This window comes from Tenrec ecaudatus, chromosome 9 (genome assembly GCF_050624435.1).
Source record: "Tenrec ecaudatus isolate mTenEca1 chromosome 9, mTenEca1.hap1, whole genome shotgun sequence".
NCBI classification, from domain to species: domain Eukaryota; kingdom Metazoa; phylum Chordata; class Mammalia; order Afrosoricida; family Tenrecidae; genus Tenrec; species Tenrec ecaudatus.
Genome location: NC_134538.1, coordinates 102,805,559 through 102,825,060, shown reverse-complemented (window position 1 = coordinate 102,825,060; position 19,502 = coordinate 102,805,559). Strand labels below are relative to the sequence as shown.

Here is a 19,502-nt window from a genome sequence, read left to right as displayed (position 1 = left end):
AATGGAAACTTTATAAGTTTGGGGTATTTAGGATCCAGATTCTAGCATTGCACTTGGTGTCAAGTCTGTTTGAGTGTCTTCTTTAATCTAGCCTTGTTTAGTTTTCTCATTCATAACATCGGTATTTTTGAAATTGGGTCAGAATGAATGTTCCATTTTCTGATTTTTCCTTATGTTTCCTTTACAGTTAAAGCCAGATGAAATATTCTGACATGAGGACTCCAAAGGCCATGTTGTGAACTCCCTATTACATCTTATCAGTAGGGATTTAATATGAGTTCAACTCATTTCTGGTAACAATAAGCTGAAAAGTTTGTGTGAGACCATCTCTACCACATCATAACATAATAAAGGTACCTTTTGCTCTTTGTAATTAGTAACAAATACAGAGATACTTTAAGACAACGGAAACAGCGGTAATCTTCGAGGTTTTCGTATCCATGGAACAGCCCTGACTGGACCACGCCTTGAAGTCTGCTGAATGCACTGGGCTGTGATCCACAAGGTTAGCAGTTCAACACCACCAGATGCTCCTATGATAAAAGACGGGGATTTCTACTCCAGTAAGCAGTTACAGTCTCAGAAACTCAGTGGCAGTGACTTTTATTGCTCCTTCTACCTTTATTGGTTGGCACCCTTCCATAAAGGAACACTGACTTCTCTGCTCCTGATATTCCCTGCACTGTTTTCAGTAAGGAAGGATATTAGCATGAACTGATTGACTTCTCTTTTTTGATTCAGTAGGTTCCAATGAATTTAAGTCTCCCTTTGGGTAATAATTGTGACATATACTTGATGGAAAAACATCTGTGTGAAATGATGATGGCAACATATGTTAAATATGCTTGATATAATTGATGTATAGAATGTTGTAAAAGCCCCCAATTAAATGATTTTTTTTAAATCTGTGTGTTTGAAGACTGAAAGTATTTGGACAAACCAGAAAGACCAATTGATACCAAAAACAGGTAATGAAAATACCTCATCTGTGGAAAGCTGGGAGAGGAGATGACATCTGAACCCAATGATCAGAGGTGCCAATACAGAAGCAACGGCCTGATGCGAGTTACAAGTGGGTATGTGCTAAGACAGTAGTTCTCAGCCTTCCTTATGCTGTGACACTTTCATACAGTTCCTCATGTTGTGGTGACCCCAACCAAAAAATTATTTTCATTGCTACTTCATCACTGTCATTTTGCTACTGCTATGAATCAGGCGACCCCTGTGGAAGGGTCATTCGACCCACATGTTGACAACCGCTGTGCTAAGAGGTACTCAATGAACAAGGAAGTATTCCACCTAAAACCAGCAAATCAATAAATACATATGAGGCCTTATTTGATCAGGAAGTACCTTGGTAGAGTAAATGCTAATGATCATTAATAATTAATGACTAATTAATAATAAATGTTTAAGTCTGATTACACCCAGCGGTTCCTCGGAATGCCTGGGAAATCCACTTTTGACAGATCTGTCAGGGAATGCCCTCTGGAGCACATTCTGCCCTGGTGTCTATGGACTGTCACAGAAGGAACAAGATCATTAACGACAGGGGCTCAGCTTCAAGAAATTTGGACAGCAAAAGACCACCAAGCGGAACACTAAGCAATATCCAGACAATAGGACCCACAGAGAGTCAACCAATCGATTTCCTCACCAAATCAACCGCAAGGAAACAAACAAAACTGGGAAATCTATAGAATAACAATGACTTGATATATTCATACACACTATATATATGTTATACATTACATATATACATTTATGTTGAACAGAGACTTGTACCTTTGTTACAAATGTACCCATAAATGTGGTGATACATACAGAGGGAATTATGAGCATTTCTTAAATATAATCCAATACCTCGAGGCAATGCATCTCTAGGCCCAGCTACTCGGGACCATAACCTTGGGGGACAACAAGATTAACTGGAATAACATAGTCCAAGAAGACAATGTTCTACATCCTACTTTGGTTGAGTAGTGTGTGGGGTCTTAGAAGCTCAAGAGTGGCCAACAGTGGAGTAAAGAAAAGGGGGTGTCAACCAACCCATGGACAAGGGAACAACAAGTGATCTAAAATTGATGAGGAGGAGGCTATAGGAGGCCTGGTAGGGCTTGATCAAGGACAGTGTAACTGAGAGAAATTACTGAAACCCAAACGAAGGCTGAAATGATAATGGGACAAGAGGAAAGTAAAAGGAAGTAGAGGAAAGAACTAGGAGGCAACGGGCATTTGTGGAGGTCTAAATATAGGCATGTACATATGTAAATATATTAATATATGATGATGGAAAAATAGATCTTTGTACATGTTTATACGTTTGTTATTAAGGTAGCAGAATAGACATTGGGCCTCTATTCAAGTACTCCCTCAACGCGAGAACACTTTGTTCTATTAACCTGACATTCCATGATGCTTACAGGAGGTTAGACAACAGAAAAGTAGTGAAGGGAGACATCAGTCAGTGTAAGACAAGAAAAATAATAATAATTTATCAATTATCAAGGGTTCATGAGGGAGGAATGGTTGGGAGGGGAAAATGAACTGATTCCAAGAGCTCAAATAGAAAGAAACTATTTTGAAAATGATGATGGCAACATATATACAAATGTGCCTGACACACTGGATGTGTGTATGGATTGTGATAAGAGCTGTACTATACCCAATAAAATGATAAAAAGCAGCCAACTGAAATGCAACTAGTGGTGTCTCTTGGCCTAAGGAAAGAAAAACAATGAAAAGTGAAAGGCCATCAGAAAACAATTAGTCGGATGAACTATGACCCTGAGACCATAAGAACATAGATGATGCTTGGCTATGGCCAACACACCCTTTACTCTCCAGGGATCACAATAAACGGATCTGAATAAAGTCAGAGAAAAATGTGGAACAAAACTAAAAATCATAAATAACACCAGGCTTATTTGTCAGATATTGACCGGTGGAACACCCAAGACTATGTATCTTATTCACCCTTCGGGTTTGGAACTGAACTCATCTGTGGCTCAAGTCAGGTCAAACGTAAGGGGAACAATAATACTACTGAGGTATGCCCAACTTGGACTGAGCACTGTTTGAGATCAAAAGGGGCAGCATTGACAGAATGACGGAATTCAGAAGCGTTGGGGAAGAAGGAAGACTGAAGACAGGAACCACTGGGAAGAAGTAGGATAAGTGGTGGTACATAGAGGGATTGTAACGAATGAGATAAATCCAATGTGTACAAATTGTTGAATGTAAAACTGATGATCTGCTCTGTAAGCCTTCACTCAGCTGGCAGTAAAAAGCTGAACATCCACATGTGCACATAAATATATGTGTGTGTACACAAGCAGATAAAACTTAAAAGTCAAAATGAAAAAAAAATGTATGCATCAGTCAAGTGCCATGCTTAAAATATGTTCTGATCCTCGTTAGAACAAACTGACTGCAAAACCTGTAACTGTAGGGCACTGGCTTTAGCCTTCCCAGGGCTTGAAGAAACTATGACATGAAACCAAGACCCTTTCCTAAAATCAAGCCAGGAAAAATGATCTACCCACCAACACTGAGAATGGACCCCAAAGCCTTGATTTTACTTAAATTAAGTGAACTAATCATCGTTGTCAGTGACCACGGTGACCTCTGTACAGAGGCGTGAATGCTGCCTCCGCCGTGGGTGCTGTGCTCAAGTGCCCCACGCTGGACAGCCCATCGCCCTGCACGCAGTCAGACAATACCTGGCTGTGATCCATAGGCTTTTAAAGCTTGGTTTTGTTTTCATCTACAGGATTTTCATTAATTTTTGGAAATAGATTGCCAGACCTTTCTTCCTAGTCTGTCTTAATCTGGAAGCGCTACTGAAATCCGTCTACCACCGTAGAACTCTGCCTGCATTTGAGAAGCTGATGGCATCGCTTCCAGCAGCATAACCATAGCAGCATGCAAAGAACCACCGTAGAACAGACTGGCAGGCAGTTGGTGCAATAAACAAATGGTTGTTGAGAAGGTTGTGTACTGCTGAGCTCATTCCAACTCGAAAACAATCCTGTATGACAGATCAGAACTACTCGAGGGGGCTTCCGGGCTCCCGGTCATGGAGACAGATCACCTGGTCTTCTCTCACTCGGAGCCTCAGGCAGGTAAACCTCCGGGCTGTCACTTGGTAGCTGAGCACTTAACCTTCTCAAAGCCAGGTTTCCTAAATAAATAAAGAGGCTCTTTTTTTGTTTTTGCTACATGGTTGCAAAATAGCTTTCTGGCAAGCAATTGAAACCGGTTGGAGACAGTCCCGTTCATAAACCACCACCACTGAGTAGGATATGTAAAAGGAATGAGTCTGAGGTAATCCTGGAAAAGTGACACAACATCCAGACCAAGGAGGTTTTAGCTGGCTAAAGAGGTTACATTTTTATTCCGTAGGCAATATGAAGCCACCCTGTATAAGAAGGCAACTGAAAGAGACAGTGTCCTACAGTGCTTCCATGCCAGGGCTCAGCAGCCAGGCTGCCTGAGTGCAAACCACAGCTCTCAGAACAGTGCGGCCTCCCACAAACAACTTAATCTCTCCATGGTCCAAGCTCCCCAACGACTCAGAACAAATGAGTTTTCCTCTGAGTTGCAATACTGAAGGATTCTATGGATAAAATATTGAATGACAGAGGAAACATCAAAAGGCAATGGGAAAAATACACAGAGTTGCTGAACCAAAAAGAATGGGTCAACACTCAGTCACCGTCGGTCATAGCATACAGCCAATGGTACAAAAGGAAGAAAGCCAAGCTGCGCCAAAGGCAATGGTGAAAAGACGGCTCTAGGGCAGATGGAAACCAACTGGGATATTGCAAAAAGCAGATGCAACTTTGGAATTGCTCATTAACTTATGCCAATTAGAAGAGATCCATATCTGTGCCCACTGCGAAGAAAGGTGCTCCAAAAGGATGTAAACATTCTCAAACAGTTTGATTAACAATGCAAGTAAAATTTTGCTGAAAATAATTCAAACTGGTTTCAGAAGCACAGACAGGGAACGAATGGAAATTAAGGCAGACTCAGAACAAGGAATATCATCGCTGATTTCAGATGGATCTTGGCTGTAAGCAGAGAATATCTGTGTTTCATTGATTATGCAAAGGTCTTTGAATATATGGATAATAATAAACTATGAAAAGAAACTATAAAAGACACAAATTCCAGAACATTTAATTGTGCTCATCAAGAATCTGTACCTAGAAGAAGTGGGTACTGTATGGTCTAAAATCAGGAACAGTGTACACTGCGGCTGTATCCTTTCACCATACTTATTCAATAATCTGAAAAGCTAAACTACATAAAGGAATTAGGATTGGAGAAAGACTCAGAACCTACAATACGCAGACGACACAGCCTTGATTATTAATGAAGATGAAATACTCCATCCTACAAAGAAAATAAAAATCCTCAACAGAAGACCACTGGGCATCATCATGATCTATGGAGGAAAGATAGAAGTTACAAAGGTTTTCATTTTGACTTGCATCCATAATCAATAACCATGGAAACAGCAGTCAATTCAATGATGCATTGCATTGGGCAAGCCTGCTGCAAACGACATGTTTTTTTAGTGTTAAAAATTAAAGATGTCACTTTGTGGTCTAAAGTGTGGCCGACCCAAGCCATGGTTATTTCCGATTGCCTCATATACATGTAAAAACTGGACAATAAAGAAGACTCAATAATTATGATGTTAGCAAATTATACTGACTATATGATGGACTACCAGAAAAAGGGGAAAACATCTGTTTGGGAAGACATATGGCCAATAGGCTCCCTAAAAGTGAGGATGGTGAGATCTGACCACATGTACTAAAAAAAACCCGAATTGTACTAGGCAGAATGGGGTTTTCATAGTATGCATTTTTCCCCACTAGGCAAGCAAGCATCCAGTAACTCACTCTGAGTTAGTGCATCTAGCGGCATCACCTGGAAAGATTCTCTCTGGTCACATGAAATTTTTTCACATAAGCAGTTTGGCTCGAACCTCATTTTTTGTGATGGCCCATTTAAGAGAACAGCATGTAGCTGTGAAGTTTGGTTTCCTGCTCAGGAAAAATGCCACAGAAACTGTTGTGATATTGAACACAGTTTACAAGGACAGCGATATGGAAAAAACTCAAGTGTATGAGTGTTTTTCTCATTTCAAAAAAAGGTGAAATGTTGATTGATGGCAAATCTCGTTGTGACGTTCCCAAAGGGGTTTAAATGTCGTGCATAGTACTTTTGGAGTTCATTCCACCAGGTCTGACTGTTAATCAAGCTTTCTATTGAGAGGTTCTGAAAAGATTACATAACAATATGCAACAAAAAAGGCCTGATTTGTGGCAGACGGAAACTGATTTTGTGACAAGACAATGCATCTGCTCCCACAGCCATCTCCGTGCGCCAGTTTTGGCAAAAAACAGCATGCTTCTCTTGCCCCACGCACCTGACTCACCTCACTTGACCTCACACTGTGAGGTTTCTTTTTGTTTCTGAGAATGCAGAGGGACATGAAAGTACAGCAATTTGACGATGTAGAAGAAGTGAAGAAAAAAACAAGGGAGGTGCTATCAGCCATCCAAGCAGATGAGTTTGAAAAATGTTTCCAAGAATGGAATCTCGGATTTGACAAATGAACTGAGTGTACTTTAAAGGTAATAAGACTTTTTTGGAAAAGAAAAATTACATACGTACCTTTGGGGTGGGGGAATTCTGGTTTTCTTTGGGCACTCCTTCATATTTTAGATATGTAATCAGGGAGTATTAGTTCCTCAGGAAGGACAGCACGCTTGGTAAAGTACAAGGTGAGTAAAACAAAGGAAGGCTCTCAACTACCGCTGATTGATGATCCAGGGACTGCAAGCTTGGGCTCAAACACCCAGGCAGTGGTTCATTCTGCTGGGCAAGGTGTCAGGATGAGTCAGAAATGACTTGCTGGCACCAAACAACAACGGAAATATTAAAAATACGTCCATGCCGTGGTCTATTCCCACCGAGTGAACCCTGACTCACAGCAACCCAATCGGGCAGGAGAGAACTGCCCCTGTGAGACTGTCACTCTGGATGGGAGTAGGACGCCTCATCTTGTTTCCACTGAGCGGCTGGTGGTATCGAACTGTTAACCTTGTTGTTAGTAGCCCCACACTTAACCACCACACAACCAGGGGAAGGACTCAGGAGATGAAAACACCACCTAGCTAGTGCTTTCTGCTCCCATGAAGATGTGCAGTCTTGGAAGCCAGAGTAAGGAGCAGTTCTACTGCCTCTAGGTGTGTTAGTCGGGTTGACAAGAGAAACCAATCCAGAGACACTCATCTTTGTGTAAGAAAGAGCTTTATATCAAAGACTAATTGTATATTAATAAAACATCCCAGGCCAGTTCAGATCAAGTCCTTCAGTCCAATATTAGCCCATATGTCCAATACCAGTCTGTAAAATCTTCTTCAGACTCGTGCAACACATGCAATGACGAAAGTCTTGTGGATCCAGTGGTGGTGGAAGCATCTTAGTGCTGGCAGGGGTCTCCATGTGGCTCCTCCAGCCCCAGGGCTCTGGCTCCATCAGCGTAGCTCCATGGAGCTTGTCAACAGACATGTCTTGCAGGGAAAGAGTATATCTGGCCTCCAGCGAGCTATTTATCTCCTTTGCACCTCCAGATGAGGTCATCAAGCTGCGACCTGATTGACAGGCTAGACTCCACCCCTTCGCAAGCTGACAGGAGATTATGTAACTGCCACACTAGCGTGGCCATGAGTCAGAACTGAATCAATGGCAGTGAGTTTATATGGGTTCAAACTAACAACAGTATCTAGAGAGATTATATAGAAACCTTGGGAAGTGGTGCATTGCTGTTAAGAAAGGGTTAACTCAGAAAGAAAGATGGGAATGGTTACACAACTACAAAATGCAGGTCACTGACCTGTACATGTGAAAACGGTTGAAGCGGTGGGTGCCTTGCTGTGTATATTCTCAAACAACAACAACAAAACACTTCTTTTTAATTTCAAAGAAGTTTTCTAAAACTCAAAGGCAACCCGAAGCGAATGGATTCCAATTCTCAGCAACCCTATGGGACAGAGTGGAACTGCCCCATGGGCTTTCCAAGGCAGACTGCCCATCTTGTTCATTGAGAACACAGCTGGGACAGTGGCTAGTGGATATTGGAACTGCCAGCCTTTTGGTTAGCAGCCAAGTACTTAACTACAAAACCACCCCACTGGGGAGTCTTGAGGAAGATGCCAGCCAGAACAGTCCCGGGGGGCAGTTTGCCCTGTCATCAGGAGTATGGTGAGTCCAAGTGGACTGACGGGCACCTAACAGTCCCGGCACGGCTTTTCAAATGCAGTTCAGTTTTGGCGAGAAGTCCCTCAGCTTGCATTAAATGCCGCAGCCAACCTCTACTGATTTTCTCCCAAAATGGGGATTTAACAATGCTGCTAAGCTCATCCTGGTAGAATGTGTGCACTGTCAATATTTTTTTAAAAGACTATTTCTAGTGATATTTTAAGACTTTAAGTGCTGTTATTAAACGATATTTCAGTTAATGAAAAAAATAGGAGTTTCTGACTGAGCGAGCCACGTAAAAGGTTTGCCGTGCTGCTGCTAAATACTTTGGGTTGTTTTGTTTGTTTGTTTGTTTTTGCTGCTAAATACTTTGTTCAGGGAATGGCATCCCTGCGACGTGGCACACAGAGTCCCGGGCTCCTACATTCCTGGGCTTCAAACCTCACACAAAAGCATCGAGGGAAACAGGGCCCAAAATATAGGTGTTTGAAGGGCAGCAGAGGCCAAGTCGAGAGAGCAGGCGGTGCCCAGCAGGCCTACCGCTGTTGTTCGGTGCCACCCAGGTGTTTCCGACTGATGAGGCGTTATGTTCCACAGGATGGAACACTGCCCAATGCTCCACCATCCTCACAGCCGTGTCTGAGCCCACTGTTACAGCCACTGGGTCAATCCGTCCCGCCGAGGGCCTTCCCAAACCTCACCAAGAGTGGGGAACACTGAACAAGTGGCCCATTTAAAAAGCAAAGGTTGGTCACAGGACAAGGGGTCAAAGAGAAGGAGCCCCACCTTCTCCTGCAACCTTAGCAAGAAGTCCAAGTCTAAAAAAATTGCTGCTCCTTGATTTTCCTACAATCCACACACTGCCTGTCAGCCCTCCGTGTGGGAGCTCTCTACTTGCTGACCAACACCTAAGGGACGGCGTGGCCTGGCCTGTGTAGGGAATTCCGGGCACGAAACTAGTTGAGGCAACGGCTGCAAGATCAATGTATTGTTCTGCAACCATCGTAGCCTCAGAAGCAGCAGTCTAGAATCAAAACAACAACAAACGACTGCATTGGCCACATCTGCTGCTAAAGAACACTCGAACATCTTTAAAAAATGACGATGGCACTTTGATGTGTTAGATATTCCTGACATTGTCATGCGTGTGACAGTTGCACAATGACTACAAAAGACCACAGAGGAATGGTTGTATCTGAATTGTAGTGTTTATGAAGAATATTGGCTCTTCCATGGATTGCCAGAAGAATGAACAAAATCTGCCTTGGAAGAAACCCAGGCAGAATGTTAATTCTACATCAGGCTGCTCTGGACATGTGACCCGTGGGGGTCATCTAGTGCAGGACATGGTGCTTGGTAAAGTAAAGGAACAACAGAGAAAGAGAAAGGTCTTCAAGGAGCTGGACTGACACAAGAGCTGCAACCATGGACCTCCTCCCCCTCCGGCTGTAGAAGTCCCAGGCAGCATTCTGCTGTGTCCGATGGGGGGATGTTATGAGCCACTCGGCCGCACCTAGCCACCACGGCATAAACTTTATGCCTAAGCAGTAAAGGGAGCCAGGACAGAAGGACGGAAACGGATTTTTTTAAGAAAGCAGAGAATCTTAACAACGAAATGACCCAATCACAAAACAGGCAAAGGACTTGAATAGGCATTTAACCCAAGGGGATATTCAACTGGGCAGCAAACCCATGAAAGACAGCCAGCCAGCGCCGTTAGTCATCCGAGACACAAGCCTGAACAGCGAGGTACCTTTACACTCCCCCCAGGAAGGCGGAGGGGAACAAACTAAGGAAAATACCAAAGGTTGGGGAGGATGTGGGAAAACTGGAACCTTAGATGACTGCTGGTGGGAATGCAAAATGGCATAGTCATTGTATAAAACAGAGTGAAGTTCCTCAAAGTCCTGAAAACGGAAACCGCGCATGACTCAGCTTCCATTCCTAGGTATATACCCAAAAATATGAGAGCAGAGACCAGTCCATCAGGGTCATGCAGCCCGACGCACAACAGCCAAAAGATACACACACCCAAAATGCCGTCCAGGGATGAACAGAACGTAGTACCTACGTAATTTGGAAAACGACTCCGCTGGTAGGAGAAATTAAGTCGTGTGTGTGTGTGTGTGTGTGTGTGTGTGTTATATGGATGAGCGTGAACTGAACCAGTCACAAGAGGACAAATATTGTATGACTTCGAGAAAAAGGAAGTCAAACGTACAAAGAACAAGTCCTCTCGTCAGTGGTTACCAGAGGCAGGAGGGCGGGGAAAAGCAGAGCTTAATAAAGTTAGAAAGTCGGCATCAATTAAGGATAGAGTTGCATGGTGGATTATTATTATATCTGCCAATAAACTGCACACCTATGAAAAACGAATAGGCAAAAATTGTTATAGACATATCTATAATGACAGAATGGGGGGTGGGGTGGGTGAGTTGTGGAGGCTGCTTACGTACAAACCCCTCCTGGTATCCGGTTTCTTGATTTGGAAGTTTAAGATGATGACTTCATGGGACATTCCAGTCAATTGGTCAATTGACCTAATAAAATGTTCAGCAGCCTGGGTGGTGTAGTGGATTCTATGTTGGGCTGCTAGCCCCAAGTTCTGCTGCTGGAATTCATGAGCCACCCTGCAAGAGAAAGAGGAGACTTCCTGCTCTCCAAGGCTGTTCTGTAAAGATTTATAGCCCTGGAAACGCACTGAGTTAGTTCAACTCTGCCCTATATGGTCACTGTGAGTCAAAATGGGCTCAACGGCAGTAAGTTTGGTTTGGTCGGGGGTCTCTGCTATCTGAAGCCTGCAATAAACCATCTAAAGCACAACGGGTCTCCATTCGCCTGGAACAACAGAGGAAGAAGGACAATCAGGAACAGAAAAGGATTAGCAATATGTGGCTGACTTCCTCCATAAACAACCTCCTCTTTTGCTATGAGACCAGAAGAACTGGATGGTGCCCAGCTACCATCACTAAATATTGTTATCTAAGATTCTATCGACCAAATTGGAGGAAAGGCATCACAAAACCTTAAACCAAAACTATCTCCTGAAGTCTCCTTAAAACTGAGCATTCAGATACTTTAACTAGTAAACAAAATAAAAAAGGTCCCCCTTGAATATTACTCTTTACAATTATAAAGGATTAAACTGACAATACATTTCATAAGATAAGCCAGAAACATAACGGTATAGTGAGCTTATGAGAGGAACAACTCAGAAAAACAGAGTGAGATTATGTATATTCTCAACAAAAACTAAATATTTTTTAAATCCACTATATGAAACAGAAAACAGCAAGATGGAATTCAAGAGAATATTGAAACTGTGGAAATTGTAACTAATGTCACTAAACAACTTGTGTAGAATTTTCCCAACTTGCTGTGTTAGATGTCACTGAAACTTCCACCAAAAATAGACTCAAACACAAAAATCACTTAGAAGAAAGAATGTGGAAGAGTTCCTAAAAAGTCTTACTTTAAATTCACAGGAGAGTTTCATGAACTTCACTGCATGACTGAATTCATACCTTATCCCAACAACACCCCCCTCCCCCCTCACGCCCCCACCCCCGGTTCGGTTCACTAGCACAGGCAGGAGCAATGGTCCTCAGTGTTGGGTAGATTCAGTGATCCTGAACACATCAGAACTAAACACTGTCCAGGCCCGGGCCATCCTCGCAATGTCGGCTCTGGTTCAGACCATGGCTGCAGCCACAATGCCAATGGTGATCAGTCTTAAGTGCACATTTAATTCATTTGAGGAGTTTTTAAAATTCCTGAGGCAAAGACCCCACCATAGACCAACAATATCAGATTCTCTGGAGTAGGATCGGGATTGATTTTTCATCGAGTTGTACCCAAAATCAAACCCAACCCAATGCTCTAGCTCCAACTCATAAGTCATAGTGACCCTATATATATGTTTTCTAGGACATTAAATCTGTAGAACAGACAGCCCCATCTTTTTCCCTTGAAGCACTTGGTGGATTTGAACCTCTAACCTTGCAGTTAGTAGTTCAATGGGTAACCCGCAGTGCCAGCTGGTCTCCTTAGAGCTGTAGAGGAAATTACAGTGTGTTCAGAATCATGTGAAAAGCAAGCATATGCTTCAGAGACACTGGAATCAATAGCCAATTTTTCTGGCATTCCATTTTTTTCACTTGGCAAGAGGGAACAAAGTTGAGGCACAGAAGAAGGCTTAATGTTACATACTTATTTACATATGACGTCAACTCTGAAGCCCATCCACGTCTAACAATGTATGAAACTCTAAAGCTCAAATGTCACTAGAGTCGTGGAAACTTGCTGTTTTAATAACCATCATCAAAGTAGCAGGCATGCGCGCACGCGCGCGCGCGCACACACACACACACACACACAGCCACACACACATAAACTTTCTTTCCTTTGTTCCTAATACAGAAAAACCAGTCGGCTTTATATGTTATCACCAAATACCTAGCAGGGTTGTGAAAGTACAGGTTTTTACCATAAGGACGCGAGGAAACCTGCAATCTGAAGAATCTCTGTAATAACCTCAATCACATCTTATCCTCAATAACAAACCTCTGAAGAAGGTATTATTACAGATGAGAAACCTGAAGAACAGAGAAGCTAAAAGTACAGCCCAAGTCCCAAGAAATGGAAAGTGGATTAAAAATGTGACAGGTAGATGACAGTAGTGATGGCCACACAACTCTGGGCAAAAGCCCCTGAACTGTACCCTGAAGGTGGGTGAATTGTAATAATATCTGAATTGTATATCTCAATAAAGCTGTTAAGAAAAAGACTGTGATAATTCTTGCCCTGTAGTGACTTTTGGTTTCCTTGGGAAGATAATAAAAACTTGAACGAAGCATCCACAGGGGCTTCAAAAAGTTCATGGGTAAAAATCCCATTACCTTTCAGTGCCAGTTCCCCATGAACTTTTTGAAGCTCCTTTGTACACTGTCAAATGCATTCTACAAATAAGTACAGTAGTGGGATGTCAAGACGATTCCGATTAACAGTGTCCCCACAGGGCAGAGGAGAACTGCCCCCGTGGGTCTCCATAGCCGTGATGCTTTATGGGAGCAGAGAGTCTCATCTTTCTCCTGAGGAGAGGCTGTGCGTTTGTACTGCTGGCCTTGTGGTTAGCAGCCCAATGGCTCACACACAGCACCAGATGAGCTCCTTCAACGATCCATGAAAAAGGCTTGCTTCTTTACTTTTAAACCCATGGGGGCTTTAAAAAGCTGGTAGAAAGATAGAATGAAAATATCATGGAATCCTCCCGGACTTTGGGGGAGCCCTGCAGGTAACGCAAATCCCTGCTTGCCACCTAACAAAGCCCATGGAGGATTACAGGGTCCTCCATTCCTGGGCCCCAAGGCCTACCCAAAACCATCCAAGGAAACATGGCGTCGGGGTTCCTACAGGAAAGATGTTGTTCTTAGGTGTTGGCAAGTCAGTCCAACTCCGAGCAAGCCTAAGTGCGACAGAAGTTTTGTGACGAAGCAAAGCCTGGGCCACGCTCATAAAACTGTGTTTGAGCTATTTGTCACTGTCAGTTTGATCAATCCTTCTCATTGAGGGCCTTCCTCTGCTTCCCTGACCCTCTACTTTTCCAAGTATGCCGCCTTCTCCACGGACTGGTCCCGCCTGATGACATGTCCAAAGTACTTAAGATGAAGTACCGTGGGACACGGAGGACTGGGAAGAGCGTGCATGCAGGCAAATTCTCAGAGCTCCCGTTCTGGGAGTCTGGGAGGCAGATGCTGGTGGAGGGCGGCCTTCACACTCCTGAGTTGGAGATGCACCCCAGTCACTTTCTCCTAAGTAAAAGTTATTCCCCAAAATGCCCCCCCCCCATGATGCCATTTCAAAGAGCTGCTGGCAAGCACACAGTTAGTTACTATACTTTGGAAGGTCAACTGCTGAAGACTATCTCCATCAAGAGCAATCAGACTCTCTTGTCCCTCCCACCAGAAGGTGGGCCCACACCCTTCTCGTAAGCATCATAGATTGTTCCCCTGGAGAAGAACTCAGGGACACTTAAGGTCAGGCCAGCTCAGAGACAACCAATGTGAGGCGGCCATCTTAACTCTAGAACACCTATGTGCCTTCCTGTCACACGCATGCCCTTAGTACCTCCCCTACCCATTACATGCATGACTGCTTCCAGTCACCATAGGAGAGGTAAGCACTTGTCTGTTGTTTCTTTAATTTACCCTCAATTATTCAACCGCCCCTAAAACCCATTCGATTGTGGAGCTGGTCTCCCACAAAGTACTTTTTTAGGAAACATACATGTCCGTAATCAACAGCACATGAAATCTCACAAAGGCATCTTTGGAAATAACATGCTTTGAAGATCTGGACTAGAACAGCAGGAATTGAAACCAGAGACTCTGGAAGGTAACTCGTAGAGTCTGGTTCACTGGGTAACCTGAAAGTGATTTCTCAATTTCTTAACTTCCTTGGGCCCTTCTGGGCAGTGCTCTACTGGGTACTGACCACTGAAAATTGAGTTGCTAATTGTAAACCACTTGCAAAAGGGCCTGTACACAGTAAAAACTATGTGAGTTCCTAAGTAAAGAGTCTAGCTTTTTATTTGTGGCACCTCCTAAAGTCCAATTTTAGTCATCTCCCCCTCCTTCCTTGCGCCTTACACTCTGCATCTAAGATGGCTTTGACAACAGTGTAAGGGGCTCCGGACACTGCAGCCAGAGTCGCAGTATTGCAGCCTATGCTCTGTAACTTCCGAATTGTCAGGCCACGGGCAAGTTACATCCCCTCAAGGTGTCTGAGTCTCCCTCTGCCCAGTAGTGAAGATGGTATCTAACTGCGACCTAATGGGCACAGCTGACAGCCACACTCCCACATGTGCCAAATGCAAACCTGCCACTGTCTGTGTGTCTGTCACTGGGACGGAGCTTTCTTCTCCGTCCATTCCTTCTGAAATACCACCACCTCCCAGAAGTCTCCTTGGTCTCGTTGCACCTCTTCCCCTGGTTCTCTAGTAGGTCTAATAGCAAGTCCTCAGAGAACTTAGCCCATGCTGTGTCTTTGGTTTTAATGAGAATCCAAAGAGATCCTAATTTATTTTAGAATCGTCACTTTAGCCTCATGCCTGCAACATCAGAGTGTGCAATACATAATGGAAAGTAAATAATAAGGGCAACAACCCCTCTAAGAATGGAAAATCAATACAACATGTACTAATCTTACACACCAATGTTTCATTATTGGTAAAGCTTCACTTTGTCACAAAATGTCACCCTTTCAGCTCTGAGCTGATTGCATTCAAATTATTGGTCCATGTCCAATCTGATGGCTGGACAACTATCCTCCCTGCACTGAACTAAAACCTTCTTAGCTTAACGTCAACCTTCTGAGTGGAGAGTCAATTAGCCAATTACGGAGAGGTAATGTTCCCTACAATCAGAGGGGGAAAGAAAGGATGACTTCACTGTGATTACTCTTTAAAAATGCATTTTAGAGCCATATAAAATAAACTTTTGAAAAGTTATTTTACTGCAGAGTTGACCCAAAAATCCCAATTTAGATCAATGCTGCTTCATGAACAAATAAATACCTCTTGCACCTTTAAGTAATAATCTTCATGGCAGAAAAAAAATAAAATGACTGGCTTCTCGGTCATTTTGTTTTAAATATGTAAGAGAAGAGGGACTTGGGTAATTAGTTACAGTTGCGTAAATAGAAAGACCAAGGAATCTAAGACTGAATGGTCAAGAGATAAGGCAATCACTGAGTCCAACTACAAAGTAGCAAGTCTGCTTAAATATTCAAACATAATTAAGGATAGTGAGTGTTCAAATGGACCTACAATATTTGAGTCTCCAGACTTTTGGCCCAATTTCTTAGATAGCCCAATGACATGAACTTCTCTTTCATTCAGGTTCCTCAACTTTTAATAGGAAATGCCAAACCTACCCCAGAAGCAGACATTTTTAAGGCTAGAGTTCTGTGTGTAACTGTCAACATTGAATATTTACATTCCAAGAAAAGGCAAGAACCACAGGCTTCAATGTGGCTGCCCAGGACGGATTAGAATCTAAAAGAAGCAACAGAAAAGCCTGGTGCCCAAAGGCAATTCAATAAGAGGCATTCTTGGAGAAGCAAGGCCAGCGGTTTCATTGAAGGACCTTTCAAGACCACATTCACAGAACTGCCCTTGAGCTACACGGAAGAATGCTACAAGGAATGGCCTTATGGATCCAAATACACACACTTGTGCTCAAGGAGGCCATTTTGTTTGCAGTTCCCCCGCAGCACATGGGACATGGGAGAAACCGCCTCGGTCATACAAGGAGGCCTCTCTCTCAAGGAACTGGTGAACTAAACTACCTTACTGAACATTTCCTCTTTTCTTTGGCTGCTAGAAAATGCAGAGTCACCTCTGGCAAACACACACTTATTTTCCACTAGTCTTATCCCTGGCTTCATTTTACTTTATCCTGTTTTTCACAGCTACTCAGGCTTGATTCTGGTTTATCTTGATGGATGATAAAATATGTATGTACAGATGACATGAACCATCAGAAATCCTTTACAAAAAGAAGCAAGGCTAAATGATTAAACAAAAACACAAACTTCCCAATCATCAAAACGCTTCATTTCCCCCAGATTCTCTCTATTTGGCTAGCTATCAGCTGCTCTGTTCCATGTGATGTAACAGCTTAATAAAAAATACAACCAAAAAGTTGAACCTGCTTCATTGTCACTTATTTCACTTTATATTAGTTGATCTCTCAGTCTTAGATTCCATGTCTAGACATATTCAATCTCAGTCCCACATTTACTCTCTCTCCAAATCAAGTAGAATTATTTACCTGCAGATGTGTTTAAAAAGAAAGTGAAAACTGTGTATGCATTTCCACCGAACTCTACTAGAATAAATCATCCTGGGGAAATTAACTTACAGTGAATCGTGCCAACAGCTTGTATGTAAACGTAATGCCAAAAATCCAAGGGTTATCGATATCTGGGGCTTAAATGGGTTAAAGCAGCTTTCAAAAATGAATAAAAGGATCCTGTAAAATAAATCTGCATAAAACAACAATGTGTGTACCTGTCTGTACACATTCACACACACACACACAAAAACACACACTCACACAGAGGCTACTCTTAGGGATGAAACCCAGAGAAATTAGAAAAAATGTTAAAACCACTTAGCCCACATATTCTGGGAACATGAAGAAGCCTGAGGATTTGGGGAGCCTGCAGAGACTTAAGTCATACAACAGCATTTAAATATATTTGTCTGCTTACAATTTCCATTGCAAATGTGATTAGTTCACTTGAATAAATAGGAATATGATGTGTTGGCCATGTTTTCCTCTTGAGGGTTATCACGGAGTTTTGATTAAGGACAAATGTTTGAAATGTTGGGTATATTTAAGTTCACTATGTTTAAAATGAGCTAAGAAGTTGTGTGGGCTTGATTAAAGGGCTGCCTTCGTGAACCTGGAATTAAAAGCAATAAATTCCAGTGATTCCAGTGATTGGGATGCAATATGGTCTCCTGCCAGAGAAGTTGAAATGGAGTCCAACGAGACTGAAATGGTGTCCAGGTTTCCAGAAATGGTGAAAGAGGAAAGGTCAGAGGATCGAAGTTGCCCTTTGCCTGAGTTCGTGAATGATTCACATTACACAGAAATCCTTTTAAGTAGAGCTTCACAGGGATGACAGGTTTCCAGGGCAATCTACTTTGTCATTGCCAAAGAGAAGTCCTCAAACGCTCCAAGGTGGCTATGTAAGTGTGGTCAAATGCAGAGACGAGGCCGGGGTGGGAGGGCGAGAGGGGGGAGGAGAGAAGATGAGAAACATAAAGGTCTTCCTGAGTTTTTAGGCGCGCACACGCGCAGGCCAACTCTCCCAGGCAGTTTCCAAAACGGAAACCAAGGTGACTTCCACCTTCCGGAGGGCGGAGCCCTTGAGACCTAATAGGATCAGGCTTCAGGCCGGGCTGTGGCCCCTGGAAGGAGAAGCGGCGGTCAACAACAACCGGGGTCAGGAGCCGGAGCGCGCGGGAACGGCCCAGGGTCCCGCAGACCTTGACCCCTTCCCAGCCCCGCCCTCCCTCCCCCCCCCCCCCCCCCCCCGCCCAGCGGCCGGTGCCCGCTCCTCGCCGGCCCGCTGAGCTCAGCCCCGCCGGGACTGCACGCCCGGGCCAGGTGGGAGGGAGGGCCCAGCCGGCAAAGTTTCCGATGCGAGGTCGCGCCTCCGTGCCCGCGCCGGCCGCAGGAGGATGTGCAGCCCCAGAGGCCAGGGCACCTCCCTCCTCCCGCAGCGGCAAGCTGGAGCAGATGGCCCGAGCCGTGTTCCCCGCATTCCGCGGAGCACGTGAGCCCCCGGCCCGGCCCCCGCCCGAGCCGTAGCCGACCGGCGAGCTTGCCCGGGCTGGGACACATGCTTACCTTGGCGGCCGCCATGCTTCGCCCCTGGCACGGAGAGCACCGGGACCCGCTCGCTGGCTGGCTGGCTCCTACCCGGGACCCCGGCGGTTCACTTCCCGTCCCGGCGGCGGCAGGAGCGGCGAGACGACCCGGCAGCGTGCGCGCCCGGCCTGCCTGCTCACGCCCTCCCGCCGGCGCGGGTCATGCGGGCGCCGCCCGCCCATTGGCTGGGCCAGGCCGGGGCCGTCGGGCCGCGCGTGATCTGGGAGGCCTCTGCCCAGAGGCCAGGGCGGGCCCTGGCCGGGGGGCGGCGGATCCCGCCGGGGCCCCCGATCCCGGCCCGCGCAGCCCAGCCGAGGAGGGCGTGCAGGTACCAGACAAGTTTCCGAGGGCAAGGTGGCCTCTGGAGCTAGCTTGGGCTGCTCTTGAACCCTTGGGACTGCTGGAAAGGGCTGATAGCAAGAGCTGGCACGGATCCCGGGCAACTTGAAGAGTTCCACTAGGCTGGTGGTTAGCTATCTTTTTGCCGCATGTCTTTCGACGGGTCCCCACTCTGCCCTGTAACACAATGCATCCAGAAACTCTTGGCAGTAGGCACTCCCCAGTTGAAGAGGTAGCAAAGTAGTTGCTGGCAAGGCTAATTTTAGGTCCCCTCATGAGTGAATACAATGCAAAATCTGCTTATGGAATGACTCTATTTCAGTCCAACTCCTTAGAATTGTGGAAGAGGTCAAAAGGCCCAAGATCAAAACCAATAACCAAACTCACGGCCTTCAACTCTCTGCCGACTCATAGTGACCCTAGAGGAGAGAGTTGAAC

The 19,502-nt window shown here is 44.6% G+C and overlaps 1 protein-coding gene across 1 annotated transcript in view; it reads right to left on the bottom strand.

The window, feature by feature from the left end:
• The window catches only part of SLC25A13 (solute carrier family 25 member 13), a 199,801-nt gene extending 180,912 nt beyond the window's left edge, over positions 1–18,889 (bottom strand). The window contains exon 1 of the mRNA XM_075558386.1: positions 18,705–18,889. Within this exon, the coding sequence (XP_075414501.1) occupies positions 18,705–18,719 (15 nt within the window). The 5' untranslated portion in view covers positions 18,720–18,889. The remainder of the gene's footprint in view (positions 1–18,704) is intronic.
• Positions 18,890–19,502: the final 613 nt, after the last annotated feature.